General features: G+C 32.7%; 1 protein-coding gene across 1 annotated transcript in view; it reads left to right on the top strand.

Annotated features, from left to right (window-relative positions):
• The first annotated feature begins 4,127 nt into the window (after positions 1–4,127).
• Positions 4,128–17,728, top strand: part of LOC126735360 (tryptophan 2,3-dioxygenase) — a 78,736-nt gene continuing 65,135 nt past the window's right edge. Inside the window, exons 1-2 of the mRNA XM_050439325.1 lie at positions 4,128–4,272; positions 7,927–8,090. Coding sequence (XP_050295282.1) covers positions 4,253–4,272; positions 7,927–8,090 — 184 coding nt within the window. The 5' untranslated portion in view covers positions 4,128–4,252. The remainder of the gene's footprint in view (positions 4,273–7,926; positions 8,091–17,728) is intronic.

The following is a 17,728-nucleotide window of genomic DNA, read 5'->3' as shown; positions in this document are numbered from 1 at the left end:
AAACCTCAATTGCTTTTATCAAGAGGTGATTGTCTTTTATACTTGAGAAATTTAAGTAAATGCTATCACTTATCTGCCATAAAATTTATAAAGTGGTCCCATCAAGGTGGTTCTAAAGCCCACTACTAACATCACAACATGTAGCAAACCTGACTTTATATAGGTGAAGCTTCTAGTATTGTTGAACCTCAAACAGGTCTCAGGAACAGGAAGAAACCTGGCAGAGATTCAAAAAGTTAAAGCTATAAATCCTAAAAGAGACTTCTCTCTTGTGTGCTTGCTTAAATAGTCCAATATAGCTTAAGACAAAGCTTTGAGGAATCTTGCAAAAGTTGAGAGTTGGGATAACCCAAACTTAAAAAAAAAATATAATTTGTCTTTAAGATTATTATTAACAACTATTTAAATCTGTTAAAAAGAAAATAAACAACTTACCTGAAATACTATTATTATGAAAAGAACATGCAATAAGGCGAGACGGCAATGGCAGCTGTGGAGGAAAGGGTGCGCAGAAAAGCTTAAATATAATCAAGAATTTATTTCTTAAATTTTTAACTTTTCAAACCAGTACAAGCACACACAAAGCAATTGCAAGCCTAAAAAAAAGTGAAATTATTACTGGTGAAGTGAAATATTCGACCAGTTATTAAGCTTAAACCTAAGATTTTATTTTGTTTTATCCGGGTTCTTGAATTAAAGCTATTGTATTCTGCATGATATCAAGGCGGTGGCAATAACGTTGCTGAAGCCACTCTGCTGCTCTGCAGATTATACTGAATAACTTTTACCTGATGCACAGCTTCCTTCGTTGCGGTTAACTTACGCAGACTTTATATCTCTTTCTCTAGCAGAGGTGAGATTAAGGAGAGGTGAGTCTTGTAAAGCGGGATAACAATCGATGATTCGACATCGATCGTTAAGTTGCATTTACTGCAAACGTCTACTTTAGGAGTTTCATTTTTAATATTCTGGTCAATGTTGAGCGGCTTTAATTAATTTAATTTCCATGCATTCCATTTCTTGTGTGGCTGGTTTTTGACCCAGGACCTGGTTAATAAGTACTTATTCTAGATAAGTAATTTCCAAAAGAATTACACGTAACAATATGGCTTATTTTGCAATACGACAGACGTACCGCCTCAAATTATTAGTAGTATTTCGAGATTCTTAATTATTATTGTCGTTTAATAACAATATGCCAAGTCATATTATAATAAAAGTAATTTTACAAGAAGTCTGCGACATACCATGTACACTTATACAAATAATGTATTAATACACAAGTAAAGAGTAAATTATTTCAAAGTCATGAGCACGCAGGTAACATGGTAGACAATGGTACAGTGAAAACATCTTGTCGGACTTGCATTGTCTTATTTATTTATTGTAACACGACGTTTCGGTTGGTAAGTATCTCCAACCGTTATCAAGTGTAAACTATTTTACATTTACTTCACTACTTTTCCATATTTTTTTCACTACTTTTCCATTTACAAGTTTTCAGAAATGTTTATATTTTGATCACTTATACAAAATATTTATAACTGTACATCCTATTATTTCACTAAATTTAAATGGGCAATTATAAATTTATGCCCCTTGTATATTTTTTTGATAGTCAAGATGATAAGATCCTTCGTAGTATATTATTGCCAGCTAATTATTTAAGGGAAGTGTTTATGATAAATAGGTATCACTTAATCCTATTTTGAAACCTTGTGTAACCAAATAAATTAATGAAATAATCTGTTAATTTACATCTGAAAAAAAATCAAAAACACTGGATTATTTTTTGCTATTATAAATATAGTGATTTTTTATTGTTGATTGTTGTGATGAAACATCTTCTCTCCTCTTTTGATTTTTAAAAATGTTTTTGATATAGAGTTTAATAACAAAAATAATTAGCGGCTGTTGACGTATATTGTTTTCGTAATTTTAATAAATACAACAGTACTGGAATTTAGAATAGCGTTTTATCTCAAATTATATTGGCAAAAAGGGGAGAGTTGAATAAAAGAGATTGCTTAAGTAAAAGGTCAGTATTTAGATGCCAATTTTCCAAACAGATGGATTGGTAGAAGGGGTGCAATCGAGTGGCCGGCACGTTCTCCCGATCTCACCCCACTTAATTTTTTTCTGTGGGGACATTTGAAAAGTCAAATTTATATGAGCAAACCAGGAAACCTAGACGAACTCAAAGAACGTATTAGGCAAGAAATCCGACAAATATCTCCAGAAGTGTTAGAAAATGTCAGAAACGAATTTTATTATCGTCTTGGGCTTTGCCAACAAGTAAATGGTGCTCATTTTGAGCATCTTAATTTAATGGTTTTTATTTTTTTTTCGTATTTCTCCTTTAGATAATCACAAAAGTAAATAGGGCAATTTAATCAAGAAAGAGGGCTCTTTTCAATGAGAGTTTAAAAAAAGTGGCTTTCCATTTGAAAAAAAAAGTTTGGGTTAATTTGGACCCCTCCTGTAGGTGAAAAACTACAAAAACTATCTTGAAATGAGAAAAAAAAAATAAACAAAAATCGACGGATCTCAGGAATTTTGCGAGATAAAATTTGATTAGTTTTAACTGAATTTATTCCAGTTAAAGTTACCATACTGTATATATTAGTATATTTAACGCAAATAAAGAATATAATCTATATTATTTATTGCAAATTTAAAGGATCTGTGCAACTATATATCTAATTAGAGAAATAAAAATATGTATGTATTCGAGGATAAAAAAACAAACTAAACTTTATGCGTTATCTAAAAGACTTAAGGCTGGTAACCGAGTTGGTTTGTCATTTAAAGCATTGGAGATTCGCCTTGTTGAAAAATCAGTTTTTATTAATTGAATCACTATTAATTTTTCTAAAAGGAAAAATTACCCATTAATATTCTCGACATTTTATACTTGCATTGGTATTCGCTTAGTTATGACAATGATAGCAATTAACTAAGGCATTGTCAAACTAATTTCTTAATAAGGGAATTGCCCAAATTATAATATTTAACATAGGCTCTTATTATATTAAATAGAAATATCTATATTAAATAGAAAATTAACGTTCATCTTCAGTAAGTTCGTTTAGTTTATCCGCGAACCATATCTCTATAGAAGTATGTTTGTGTTGAAAAACCTAATTAAAACCCAAAGTGATTTTTGAAAAAGGTCAATAAATGCTCTTTTTTAAAATAACTGAGACTGCGTAACTGGTCAATTTAAACGGTTCTTGAGACGGTTTTTGACAAGATAACTATCTACATATCTGAAACAAACATCCGATAACTTTTACCCACGAAAAATCGTCTTAGGAATATGAAAAATAGTAAAATCAATAAATCAATTTATTTTGAATGACCAAAAAATAAAATTAACTTGATTTTTATATCTTTTCTTTAACTTTCGTAAATTAGTAATTGTTCAAACTCCGTAGATTCTAAATGAGTTTATAGGAAATTAAAAGTTAAATTAAAGTTTTGGCCGAAGGATGACTTGTTCATTCTTAATTGAAAGGCCACTCCCTCCTCTATTTAGAGAATGTTAATGTTGAAGTTTTTGCTGTGCTTCTTATGTCAAAAGTTATTTACCTTAATAACAAACTTTTCTTGTGTTTTTGGAATTTTTCAAAAAGTTTTGCTTTTCTTTAAAATATTATTTTTATAAATTTACTCGCAGCTTTGTATATTAATATTAAATAAAAATAAATGATCCGGTAAACATATTTTTTGCTAGACACGATAAGTTCGCCTTATAGCCTATATAGCCTTATATTCGCCTTATATACCGATAGGTAGGCCTTTAGAATATAAAATATTTTTAGATGTAGATCCCAATATACAACAACTATAAATAAATTGCAAATTGCTGCTTTATTAACTATAATTCAAGATACAGATTCATTTACCAATTTCAAAAATCTAATTTAATAGGCTTTAATATAGATTTGCACCTGTCTAAATGCTTGTCTAGTCTGAATGCCTGTATGTGCAAACCAATAATTAATTTAATTAATACGATATTTCTCCAGTTACTTACGTAGGTGTCTTGTTTTACCCCACATTCACTCAAAGCTATCAGTTGAGTTGCAACCCGATAGGTTTCCATATAATATGAATATGTGAGATATTTTCCCTAGTAGCCAATTACACGTGGTTGATTGGCTTGTTGGGAATTGAGCCTATGTTCTTTTAGTTTCGTGTGTCTATGTGTATCGCGTAAGCAAATATCGTTTAAATAGACAATTTTATTATGGCTTGTCCATTAAAACGGTAAGTTTTTCCTTTTAAATTATTAATTTTTAAAGGGTATTTTTTTTGTTTAAACTGGACCTAAAAACATTAATAACTCAAGCATAATAAATACAATTTTGGAATAAATTATGCAAAATGGGTAAATAATCTGACAAATATATAAATGTTAACAATTATATGCATAATGTATGACCAAATTTACATTTGTTTGGGGGTAACGCAGAAATTACGTTAAATTAATACTTATAACGTGCTTATGGTAGTAGAATATACAGGGTGGCCATTTGAAAACGAAACAGAGCCTATTTTGGGTCCCTCAGAACATTTGCGAAAAAATGCTCGGACCCGTCAATTTTTGATTCAAGGGGGAACCATTTTTTTGCTAGTTTCGCCCCCCTGAGGGCAAAGCCCTAGCGGGGGTGACAAGGGCCCCCCAAAATTTTTAATGGAACGGGGGGTCGAGTGATAACTTATTTTGAAGGTATTTTTATGTGGATTATAACCCTAAAGTTTTAAATCGTTACTATTTGCCTAGTCGATACAGGGGCTAATAAAAGTTACAAAAACATGTCAACATTTTTTACAAAAAAAAATGCTTGTAAATTTAGCAGTTAAATAAATACAAAAAATTTTGTTCTCCTACATTGTGAACCGTACTTTCCGTTGTTTTTTTTCAATACCCGTAGGTATCTGTCAATTCTGCAAGGGAACTCTTGGTTATTGTTGAGACTGTTATTATAGCAACATTTTGAAGTTTAATAGTGGTTGTCAATTACTGCTGTCAGATCATAGTGTGTCAAACAAATAGCTCTTTAAAGTTAGTTAGTTACAACATTGAGTGTGATAATGGTTTATTCACTTTCTTTTCTTTGCGAATAATGAAAATGCTAATAGAACTGCTTAGCTCTTTAACACACTACAACACCCTAATCGACAGGTCCATCGCAAGTACATTTTGGAATTGGTTCAAAAATTTAGGGAAACTGGGTCTGTGGCTAATAAAAAGCGCGAAATGGATAATCCAGTGGTGAATGAAGCTTCAGAAGTAGCTATTTTAGGCCATATTGTGCAAGATCCTCCACTGAGCACAAGGAAGTTATCAACCGTGTCTGGTATTAAGAGAAGCAGCATTCAGAAGATATTTAAAAAAAAACAAGTTTCATCCGTACAAAATGCATCTCGTACAAGAACTAAACGAAGACGATTTTGATAGGCGAGTACAATTTTGTGAAACTATATCTAAACAAGCCGCCAATGATACACACTTTCTATTTAATGTATGTTTTTCTGACGAATGCTCCTTTTTCCTAAACGGTACTGAATATTATTGGGTTGTTTTCTCGAAGGACCACTCATCCAGCTATGAAACACGTTCAATTTTTATATATATATTTTTATTTAAACTAATTACTTTTACAAGTTAAAGAAAAGGTTTAGAACTCGATATATAATTATGTTCGTTCTCGTTCTTGTTCTTGATGATGTAATAATAAATCCGCTTACACCCGTACAATCCCCTCTCGCAGATGATGCTCGCTTCCCCTCTCTCTCTCTTTCATGTGCAGTGTGGTGCGGTGGCTAAGGTTTGATTTACCGAACACTGTTTCTATAGTATGCATACGGAACAGATACTATGAATCGTCACAACTGTCGCTATTGGGCTCATTCAAATCCCAGAATATTTCGTGAGGTGCATACACAACATCCTGAAAAATTAAATGTTTGGGCTGGCATTTTTGGTAAACATATAGGCCCCTTTTTTTACCTGGCAATTTAACAGGAGAGATATACCTGGAGTTATTAGAAAATACAATTTATCCAGCATTAGTGGAGATACTAGAAAATAACAACGAGTACTTGGAAAATCGTCTAGTATTTCAGCAAGATGGGGCGCCACCCCACTATGCTGCATGGGTTCGTCAATATTTGGACCAAACGTTTCCAGGACAATGAATTGGAAGAAGAGGAGCTATTGAATGGCTTCCTCGTTCCCCGGACTTAAGTCCGTTAGATTTTTTTTTATGGGGCCATAAAAAAAAATCCACCCCAGAAATTTTGCAAAATGTACGGGAAATGTTTGAACAAAACCTGTATTATTGTATGGAAGTCGAAGGCCAACATTTTGAACATTTACTTGATTGATTTTATCTTTAAGCCCTTTATTTAAAATTATACTTTTTAACATTTTTTTGTAACTTTATTAGCTTTATTAGCCCCTGTATCGACTAGGTAAATAGTAATGATTTAAAACTTTAGGGTTATAATCCACATAAAAATACCTTCAAAATAAGGTATCACTCGACCGCACGTTCCATTTAAACTTTTGGGGGCCCTTGTCACCCCCGCTAGGGCTTTGCCCTCAGGGGGGTGAAACTAGCAAAAAAATGTTTCCTTCTTGAATCAAAAATTGACGGGTCCGAGGATTTTTTCGCAAATGTTCTGAGGGACCCAAAATAGGCTCTGTTTCGTTTTGTATCATCACAGGATGTTTCGTATCATTATTTTCAAATTTTGCGAGGATTAAATAGACTTAAGTCTAAGACTAAAAAACACAAAATGCGGTAGGTCGTTTTTTATTAGTCGTAGCTCTTTCCAACGTTACAAGTTTAAGTATAGGATACCTATACTTAAAGGATCAGTTTCAAAAGGGGAATATATTTTCGAACAGATCTAGATGAGCCAACTCTCAATGTACATCAACTTAGCTGAAAATTTAAAATACCACAAACAACTGTTTGTAAAGTCTAAAACGCGAAGATCTACATTCATGAGATTAAATCCATATAATTGTTTACAGGGCCTATCTGACAAATTACCACTCCTTTTAGAGAACGTTTTCCTAATCCTAAAAAGAGATATGTAAAATATTGTTATATACATATGGATGGTGTACTAGTATATTTTAGAATCGTCGTCTAAAATTTTATGAATATTCATTTCAAGATATTCGAATATTCGTTATAAGTTTTATTACTGGGGAAAAATTAAAAATTTTGGTATCTATCAGTTGCAAACATCAAGAAGGAATTAGTAAATTGTATACAGATTACTGCTGCTGGACAGACTATCCAATAAATACAAGAAAACACGCGTGAAATAAGAAATGTCACTTCATATATTGGCATTCGAGCACAAGCCTGTAATCAGTTTTTTGAAAATATTATTTAATAAACATTTGTAATATAAGATTTATTTTATTTGGCGTACGAATTTAAATCGGTTTATATACTCTTTTTATAGAGGCAATTTTTGGAACTGAAAGCAGTCACCATTTTTAATTAAAGGGACTTACTCAAACGGAGTATCCCTAGTCGATCCGTAGTGTGCAGGTCTTAAAGTTACTGTTTTTTAATGTGATTTTCAGAAGCTGTTGATCCGGTCTGATGATTCCTTTAGGGGCAAAAAAAACGTGTAATCTATTTTCAATCTAAATATAGGTTCAAGGTTTTTTAACCAAACTTGTAGTTTTGTGATAAGTGGAACGGTTTAAGATCGACCTACAACTTTCTTGTTTTTTATTCTTAGAATCAAGTCTACTTAATGGTCTCAAAATTTGGACATAAGATCTCGTTTACACACTCTGTATATCATTATATTCAATATAAAAGATCTATTCATCATATTCATTATAGAGAAAAGTAGGAATTTTAATATTTCTACATACTTTTTAAGGTGGGGCCAAAATGCTCAAGACGGAGACCAGTTGGATGATGAAGCAGGGATGTTATATGGGGAATACCTGATGTTAGATAAAGTTTTGGGAGCACAAAGAATGCTTAGTGAAGCCAGTAAAAATCCGGTGCACGATGAGCATCTTTTTATTATTACTCACCAAGGTGTGTAGTGTATTTTATTAAGTAAAGTATTTTTTTAAATTATTCTTAATATAAAAGACCGCTACTTTGTGCTAATGTTTTAGTAAACAAGCTATATAAACTATTATGTGTTCAAACTCAACTCAAATTTTAAACGCTTATTCACAAAAAAAAACCATTACAGTGACACGTATTTCATCAGAGTTACACCATTCAAGAGTGTTATAAAGTATTATTAAAAATTCATTATTATTTTAAATTTAAGGTTTTTTGACAACTAAAAGATTTCTAACAAAAAAATATATTAACGAAAGATATCATTCTCTATTAAACAAAACTTAAAAAAAAACTCAATTATTAGGAAAAAAGGTTTTTGTAGAAGTCAGCACTTTAAAAAAAAACTGCAACAAACATAAATAAATAATCATAAAATTAAAGCACTAGTTTAAACAAGGCTCCAGATGTTCTTCAGCCTCTTAAACCTATATTAATCAGCACTGGGATTCTAAAATCACGATTCGACACGATTACTCGATATGACTGATTCTAAATAAAATTTTCAGTCGTGAGTGTCTTGCGGATTACCTGGTTTTCAACGATTTGTCGACGACACGCTTCGACGATATAGCTTCTTCCTTTTTTAATACGTGCATAATGTGACAGCATCCGTTTTTAAAAGTATTTGTTTTATTTATTGCTTACCAATGAGTCATACGGTTTTCATTAGTATATCAAAAAGCTTACTTAAACACAACAACTAATAGATCTAATTCGTCCCTATTTTCCACAACCTTCTGTTAATAATAGAGGCAGAGGAAGTAGAGTTACCATTGAATGGACAGTTTTAGTATGTCAAAATTGTATGTCACAGATTGTTACCAAAGAAGCATTGGACAAGATTTTAAATTTGGAATTAGCGAAACTACTACAAGCCGTTGGATCCATAAATTTACTGAATACTGAGTGACAGTCACCTTACTGACCGATTCATTAATTTTCCAATATGGGATCAAACTTCTGGGGGTTGTTCAGTGCAACAGAAGAATCCATTTGAGTGTAGAAACCCATGTTCGGAAATGCGTCACTACGCCACTACGGCCCTAAGACGCGTTAAAATTTATAAAACAAATAGGATCTGCTGCATTTATTTTTACCTTTTGTACATGATACCATAACAACAATTGTTTAAAATCAACGCTTATCAATGTCAATTCTCAATGTCATGTTTAAAAATTTTATAGCTTACAATTTTTAAGCATTTATTGCTAATGGAATACTTTACCAATCAAGAATTGGCGGATATGCATTTGGCGTACGGAGCAACAAACTGCAATGCACGAGCAGCATCGCGGTTGTATCATGAACGTTATCCCGAACGATAGCATCCTGGATACAAAAAGTTTATTGCGGTTCATCAGCTGCTTGCTGAGACAGGCATGTTTAAGACCTAGATGCATGATACTGGTGTTGCTCGGACCGTAAAAACGGTCGAATTTGAAGAAGAGGTGTGAAGCACCAGCGAGTTGCCAATGAACCATCAAATAGAACACGAGACGTTGCTAAGAATATGAATACGAGTAACGCTTCTGTCTGGTGGGTACTACACAAGCAACAACTCCATACTTACCACTTCCAGAACGTTTAAGGTATGACTGCAGCCGATTATTATCCTAGAGTTCAATTTTGTGGATGGCTTCTGGATCACATTATTGCACAACCCAATTTTTTACGATATGTTTTGTGGACCGATGAAGCCTCTTTCACAAAAGGCGGTATTTTTAATAGTAGGAATAGCCAAGTTTGAGACGAAGAAAATCCTTATGCAATTTTTCCAAGAAAACATTAGAATCGTTGGTCTGTCAACGTATGGGCAGGCATTGTTGATGACTATTTAATTGGGCCATACCTTCTACCGGAACGGTTAACAGGACCTATTAATCTGCGTTTCTTGGAGGAAGTTCTCCCAGAACTCCTTGAAAATGTTCCACTAAACGTTAGACAGCAAATGTGGTTTCAGCATGATGGAGCGCCGGCTCACTTTGCCGTATAAGTACGCGAGTATTTAGCTCAGCGGTTCGGGCACCGTTGGATTTTTAGTGGTGGAGCAGTTTCTTGGCCTCCTCGGTCACCCGATTTAACGTCGCTCATTTTTTCTTGTGGGGACATGTAAAGTCTTTAGTCTACGAAACTCCAGTAGAATCAGAGCTAGGCTTAAATAGACGAATAACAGCAGCATTTGAAATCATTCAAAACGAGGATCAAATTTTTAGTGTAGTCCGCCGAAATCATGTGCGGCGTTTAAATCGGTGTATTGAGGTTGGAGGAAGACATTTTGAACAATTGTTGTGATGGTATCATATACAAAAGGTAAAAATAAATCCATCAGAACCTATTTAGGTAATTAATATTTTTTCTAAATTTAAACGCGTCTTAGGGCCGTAGTGGCATAGTGACACATTTCCGGACATCTTGCACTGAACAACCCCTAGAAGTTTAATCCCATAGTTCGGAAACACCCTGTATAAGAGATGAGAGACAAATTAATAAATTAACATTTATGGTGAGATCAAATTACCCTGGCTATTGATTGAACCCATGTTGCCATATTAAAACCAAAAGTGGATGAACACAACAAGTTTTTGTGACTTTCCATGAATTCATTTATTATTTTCCAATGGGTAGTGGTAATTTTAAATGGCATTTTTTTATTTTAAAGAAATAATATAGTAATATATTCAAATAAAAAAACACGGAGGCGAAAAAAATTAACAAAATAAATGAAAATTCTTGTTGTTTATAGAAAAGACAATTGACGCTTCCATCTGTCAAATATTAGGGAAATAACAAATATATACCAAGAAACCTACATCAAATCAAATAAAACGAGTTTAGCCGACAATTGAAATTTAGAATCAGCCTTGTCGTCACGACTGAGTCGAATTCGAAGTCGTGATTGTATCGAGATCGAGTCGTGATTTTAGAATCCCAGCCCAGACCTATTTAATCTGCTTAAGGATACCTAATGATGCGATTAACATGTCGTCAAATAACATGTGAATAAAGGAGGGTTGCAGTTTTTGTGGCCAATATTTGCTATTCCTGGCAAAAACTCAAATTCGAAAACCATCATTGAGTTGCCCGTCAAAATTTAAAATTATTGTATTATGCATTTTTTTTGGTACAGTTAATCTTACACAATTGTACTGAATTTGATCTGAATTCACATCAATTTCGCGAGTACCCTAAGTACCAAATTGCCAGAAGTTATGCGGACAGACGAACTAAGGAAAAAATTTTAAATCGCATTGACGAAAATTCTGGATTAATCACTAGACAAATAGCCCAGGTTCTAGATGTTTGTCATGCCACTATTTGGGGGTTTTTGTACAAAACTAGTTTATATCCTACCATGTTCAACGAGTTCAAGTATTGCTTCTTCAGAATTTTCCGTGGCGCTTACAGTTTTCCAGGTCGTTAGTTGAAAAATGTAAAAGAAATCCTAATTTTTTAACACTCCATCTTTTTATTGACAAGATTTTATGGTATTGTACGATGGTTTTTCATTTCATTCTCGACAGTATGCAATTATTTAAGCTTACAGTGAATTGCAAAAATAGATAAAGTGTGTTTTTTTGAGGTTATTTGAATCGCCTATGGAAATAAGGTGGATTGACGGAGCTATTTAATTAAAAAATAGGGTTACGGTAGATTAGTAATTGTTTTTTTGTCTTTTAAATGTCTTTTTAATGAATAAAGCTTATAAACTGTTAGTATCTTAACAAGTTAAAAATCCATAGATGACTATTAATTTTCTTAATTAAATACAAAAAGAAGCCTGTGCATTTTTAGAATTATACAATTTTTGAGGTATAATTTAAAAGTCGCAGTTTTTTGCGAGGCTTGCGAAAGCTGTAGCTTGCTGTGGGGGGATTTTAGCATATTTATAGGCATATTTAAAGGATAAATCTAAGCTTTGGATACATTTTGTGTAAAAGCATATTTTAATTATTTGTGGGACATAACAATGCTGTATATTAATAGGACCATAAAACTATTCATTAAGATTATATGTTTAATTAAAATTTTAACCTGTAAATGCAAAAATCGGCGTAATTTATTACAAGTTATCATATTATAGAAGTATTGCTAAATTTTATTATTTAGAATTACAAGTAATCAAGTATTTATTAGCAAAAGTCAATATGTTGCTTAATGCTTTATGAATAAATCAATATCAAAGCACTAACATGTTTTTTGTTTATATTTAAATATAGCATTAACAAACTCTACTAGTATATATGAACAGAACGTGAAAATGTTTATTTTATATACTAATTTATTAAAGATTTATAAGGATAACATTGTGTCAAAATTAAGTTTAAGCCTATTACATAAAGACGTATACCAGATACAAGGCTTAATAATATAACTTACGCATGTCCTAAGTTCTCAAATACGGTTATTTAATCGCCAAATGACTATCAGGTTTCCAGATTGACCCAAATAGATATTCAATTTTTTCTGGTTTCTTTATAAAAACGTTAAAGAAAACAGTGAAAAAAACCTTTGTCTGTATAATTTTAAAAATTTAGTGATCTAATTAAGCAGGTGAAATGCATCTTTTCTTAAACATATTTTTGCATTTCGATCAGTTGTGGTTCAAGACGTTCTTTTTAAAAAAAATATATAAACTACATATGTTGAAAAATACATATGGTATAAAAGACAATAATAAGGATAATTTCGTTGATTTTTTAAGTCACAGTAGGTATTATAGTAATTATAGTTGCCTTATATTATTGCCATAATATAATTGGCTATATTATTGGATATATTGGAATATATCGGATTTGGTAATTCAGCTTTGGCATTGGTAGCATCGTTTTTATCTAACCGTAAGTAAAAAGCTATATTTGATGGTAGAGTATCTGATGTATTCGCTGTCACATTGGGAGTGTCTCAGGATAGCAGTTTCAAACCGTTATTCTATGCTCTTTTTACATCACAAACCACTAATAATCTAACACACTGCAAACATCATTGCCATGCAGATGACACGTAGCTTTACTTTTTTAAATTTTAGTCAATGTATTAACGAAGATTTAAATATGCTATATTTTGAGGCCCAAAAGCTGTTCTTAAAAATCAACCCTACTAACTTAATTGCCATTCTTTTTTGTAGTGATAATCACTGGCCATTTATCTTGGAAAATATCAATTTACCTTTAAACAATAATGCTATATCATTTAAAACATCTGCTAAAAATGTAGGGCTTATTGTCGGTAATAAACTAAGATTTAAAGAACATGTCACTTTTAAGTTAAGAAATGGATATTCTGATTAAAAGTCTACATTTTCTTTCAGGCACTTTTTAAGCCCTAAAATTAAAAAAAAATGCTATATGATTAATTGGTTTTATCATCATTAAACTTTTGTGACACCAGCTACGGTCCCTGTCTTGATTATTCTGATGCGGCCAGAATCCAGAAGCTTCAAAACTCTTATCTAAGGCACATATCTTATCAATTAAGCATACTGGTTGAGTATCCACTGCCGACGAGACTTACATTCACTCTGTTTTTTTTTTTTAATAAAATTCTAAAATTTGAAACACTTCCATATTTATTAAAAGAAGTCAAATTATTTACGGATGTGCATAATCTTAACATTAGATGGAAGGATCGTCTAGCTATCCCATCTCGAGGTCTTTCTCATATTCGATTGCTCATTATATAAATAAATTTAAGATTAGCCAGTTTGCTTCTTTCGAACTACTTTTAAGCTTAGAATGAGATGGCACTTTCTAAGTAAAATACAACTCTAATGTCGGATTTGATATGTGTTTTTTTTTTGTTGAATAATCTTTAACACCATTCAGGTGTTAAAGACCGTTGAATCCGTTGAGTCTTTTTATAGGGTATCCTCCTCAGACCCAAGGTGAAATGAAAATATCGTGGGCGTACAAGCAAAACCGTATAAGTCCATAAAAGTGAATTATGAGAAAAATGGAAAAAAAGATTTTAATTTGCCTGTAAAAGTTGTTTTTGAATATGTGATATTTTAAAGCTGTAGACATGATTTGTTAGCTTTTTTTTAATGATAATTTATTAGTAAAACACCTATATCATCTAAGTTTTTTTTTTATTTTACGTTTTTTACATACAGGTTGGACTTACATTTTTTTTCTGATAAATTTATTTATTTTGTTGGACATAAGTGATTAATGGTAAATCATCGTCATCATCACTACTTTCTGATTCGACCAAGTGTTCTGGTGCATTTGTGGATGTTGGCAAAGAATTGTACCATCCATGGAATTCGGCCGGAATTATATTGTTATGGCACAGTTTTAGAAGATCCTCTTTCTTCTTTTCAGTGATTAGCAGTTGCTTGCTGTATAATGGTTTTAAGACCTTCGGAAAAGTTGGGGTTTTCCCCCTTCCAAAAACATTAATATACTTATAAGGGTCAGAATGCATGTATTTAAATTCAATTATGCCTGGCTTGTCTTTTGAGTAACGTAATGATTTGATTAGTAACCAATTGACTGTGTTTCCTTCTGTATCTTTACTCTTATTTCAAAGTATTTTTACAGACAAAGCCTTTAGATCATAGAAGTCATTAAATTTTAATTCTTGGACATTGTATGGTTGACTTTTTTGTTTTTATTTCTGTTTGATCTGGCGAGTCTAAAAATATTAAGCCAATCTTGAATTGTGTAAACTGGTACATATTTCTTTGCAGGTTCAATTGAGCTATGCATGGAGTCCACCTCCATGTAGGAATGCCCACTTTCCATAAAATTATGTTGAATAACTTGAAGGTGCGTAACCTGCACTAAATAAAGCAGTAAAGCTGCAACATGTTGGTTGCGGTTCTGTCCTCTACATGTATCGGTCCAGAGTGATACCCAATTTACATGCAGAGGCAGGTGTGTTAAGTATTCAAACAAACAAGTGCCTATTTCTGAACCTTCTCGTTTTCCGTTAATCTCAGTCCAGCAATAACAGTTAGCATCATTTGGAGGGGCCGAGTTATAAATAGTTTGAAAACTATTTATAATTAAAGGTTGAAAACACATAGTTTTCTTGAATAGTACATGGGGCTTACGTCGGAGCAGGGTATTTGAAGGACTGACTGCAAATCAAAAGTTGCTGAAATAAATGTCGGGTCATTAAGAGCGCATATTTTGTCCTTTTCTTTGGCAGAGTAGCAATCCCTTTTACGACTTTCATGTCTTTCAAATTTTTCAATATCGGTCTGACTCTCATCACCTGTCTTATGTTTTTCATAAGTTTGACAAAGGTCTTTTTTAGGGTGAAAAAAGGATAAATTAAATTTGGAACCAAAATACCTTTTATACGTTATGAACGATACAGCTTCTTTTTTTTCTGTTTTACATTTTTCCTCATAAAGGTTGTACATCTTAGCTATTGATAATTTGCTGTCCAAGTATTCCTTTTTAGTTGACTTTCGGGAATAATGGGATGGTACGGCCGGAAAACTTTGAATGTGCCTTTCTACATCGGCAAGAAGTTCTGGCCTGGTTTTGTTCTTGGGTACCGATTTGCCACGTCTGTCTTCACCGACATAGACGCCAGAAGAGCCTTTATAACAAAATGCATTTTTTACAACATCAGCACTTATATTAAGAGTTTTCAGAAAAAATGCCTGACAAACTCTTAGTTTGTTTTTATCTTTTGTAAAATAGTACTGTTTAGAATTACTTCTAGGAGCCCTATTTCCATTTCTCTGTCTTCTTCTCTCTGGAGAAGAGCTTGTGACATTTGCAAGAATAAAATCTTTTTGCCGTGTAAAATTATTCATTCTCCAATACGTTAAACACAAAGTTTGCCTTTCCTCTTCTAAAAATTTTGTCTGACATTTAAAACGACACTTTTCACAGTTAATGGCTTGAGGTTTCTTGGCTGGCCGCTGTTTGTTGTTAGTCACATAATCAAGTCCCTCGCTTCTTCTTTTTTTCGCCACAGCTCTTTTCCACTTTTTAGGTTGACTTTCTTTCCATCTTTTAAGCTGTGTGTCATTTCCAAGGTCTACAAAAAAATAGAAGTAAGGCAATTAAGGCATTTTCTAATTTTTCTGTGACAACTAAAAATCTTACCGTCATTTGAATCATCTGTTTCATTAAAGTCTGGATCTAGGATCGAGTCATCACTATCTTCAATTAAGGCTAAATCGTCTTCATTGAAGGAATGCTGAGACACGTGATCAACAGACGGTTCTGATACATTTAAATTTCCCACCTCAGACCCTCTTTCAATTTCTATATTTTTATCTAAAATTTAGAAAAAAACCTAAGTCCGTTAAGCTACTAGTACCACAAACAGGAAGAAAAACTTAAGTCCATTTACCTACGAATACCACAAACAGAAAAAGTCCCTACACAGTTTAAAACTAGCGAATAAAAATCTAATAAAAATGAAACAGATAATAATTTGCTGTAACTGTAAAATGCATTTTAACTCTAAATATCCAAAATTTAAGAAGTTCTATCTACTTACCTTTCGGTGTAGCATCGCGCTGTTCCCCAACCCTTTCATAAAACCTGGACACGTTAGAGCCTATTATTCTATTATAACTAATAGAGTTTTCATCACTACTACTTCTCTGGTTTAGTGTATTATTACACGCCATAAACACAAGTTTTTTCCCTCTGGAAGACATACTGACCAACAGCCACAAACAACAAAATAATGTAAACTGCCGGCAAATAAAATAACACAAGTACATATTTACTTAAATGGACTTACAGGTTTTTTCCTGTTTAAACTTGTCTCATGCTCCTAATAAAAATCGCTTAAGTGCACATAACTGATTTTTTTGTTCAAAATTAAAATATTTTGGACTTAGGCAAATACATGTGGCCTATATCTTTTAGAGTATGAGGAAAATGGACTTAAATGATTGTTGACTTGATGAGAAATCATCGCGCGGACTTAGTGGTATGAAAAACTCAAGTTCGTCAAAAAGTGGACTTAAAGGGATTTGCTTGTACGACCACGATATATCTTTTTAAAACACGTACTTTTTTGTAAAGTGTTGGGCCCAAAAAACAACAAAATATCAAAAAAAAATATTTTTTTTTGTTTTTTACTGTAAACAGTAAGGTATCATATTTGATACCTTGGGTTTAAATAAATACAAAAAAAGTTAAAAAAAAAACTTTATTGATGAAAAAGAGCAAAACAGTTTCGCTCAACGGAGCAGCAAAGATATACGTCACATGAGGCACACTTAGCAAATTTCAATTTACCACATTTCGGATATCGACATTTTGATCTGGATTTTTGGTCGTGTTTGGTAAATACTGGTAGATGAGTGTTTCCCTGCTTCCTCTCTCTTTTATCTGGAATAGGCTGAATTTTCCTTTGCTTTCGGGGCGTTACTTGCTCTTCATCAGAATCACTTTGCTCGCAATCTGCTTGAGGAATATCAGTGTAAACGAGAGTTTTGGCAATTGATAATTTGAAGTCAAGGTAATCTAAGATTTCTTTTCTCCGCAAGCCTTCTGCAATAGCATTTTGTCGGTATTCCAGCCAAGACGCAGCTACGGCAAAATCCAAAAAATGATAAATTGTACGTACTGTCCACTTTTTGGTACGTCCAGGCATTGCATACTTTCCAATGACCCTATCTA

The sequence above is a fragment of the Anthonomus grandis genome, chromosome 4 (assembly GCF_022605725.1).
Source record: "Anthonomus grandis grandis chromosome 4, icAntGran1.3, whole genome shotgun sequence".
In the NCBI taxonomy this organism is placed as follows: Eukaryota; Metazoa; Arthropoda; class Insecta; order Coleoptera; family Curculionidae; genus Anthonomus; species Anthonomus grandis.
This window is presented reverse-complemented; position numbering and strand designations above follow the sequence as displayed.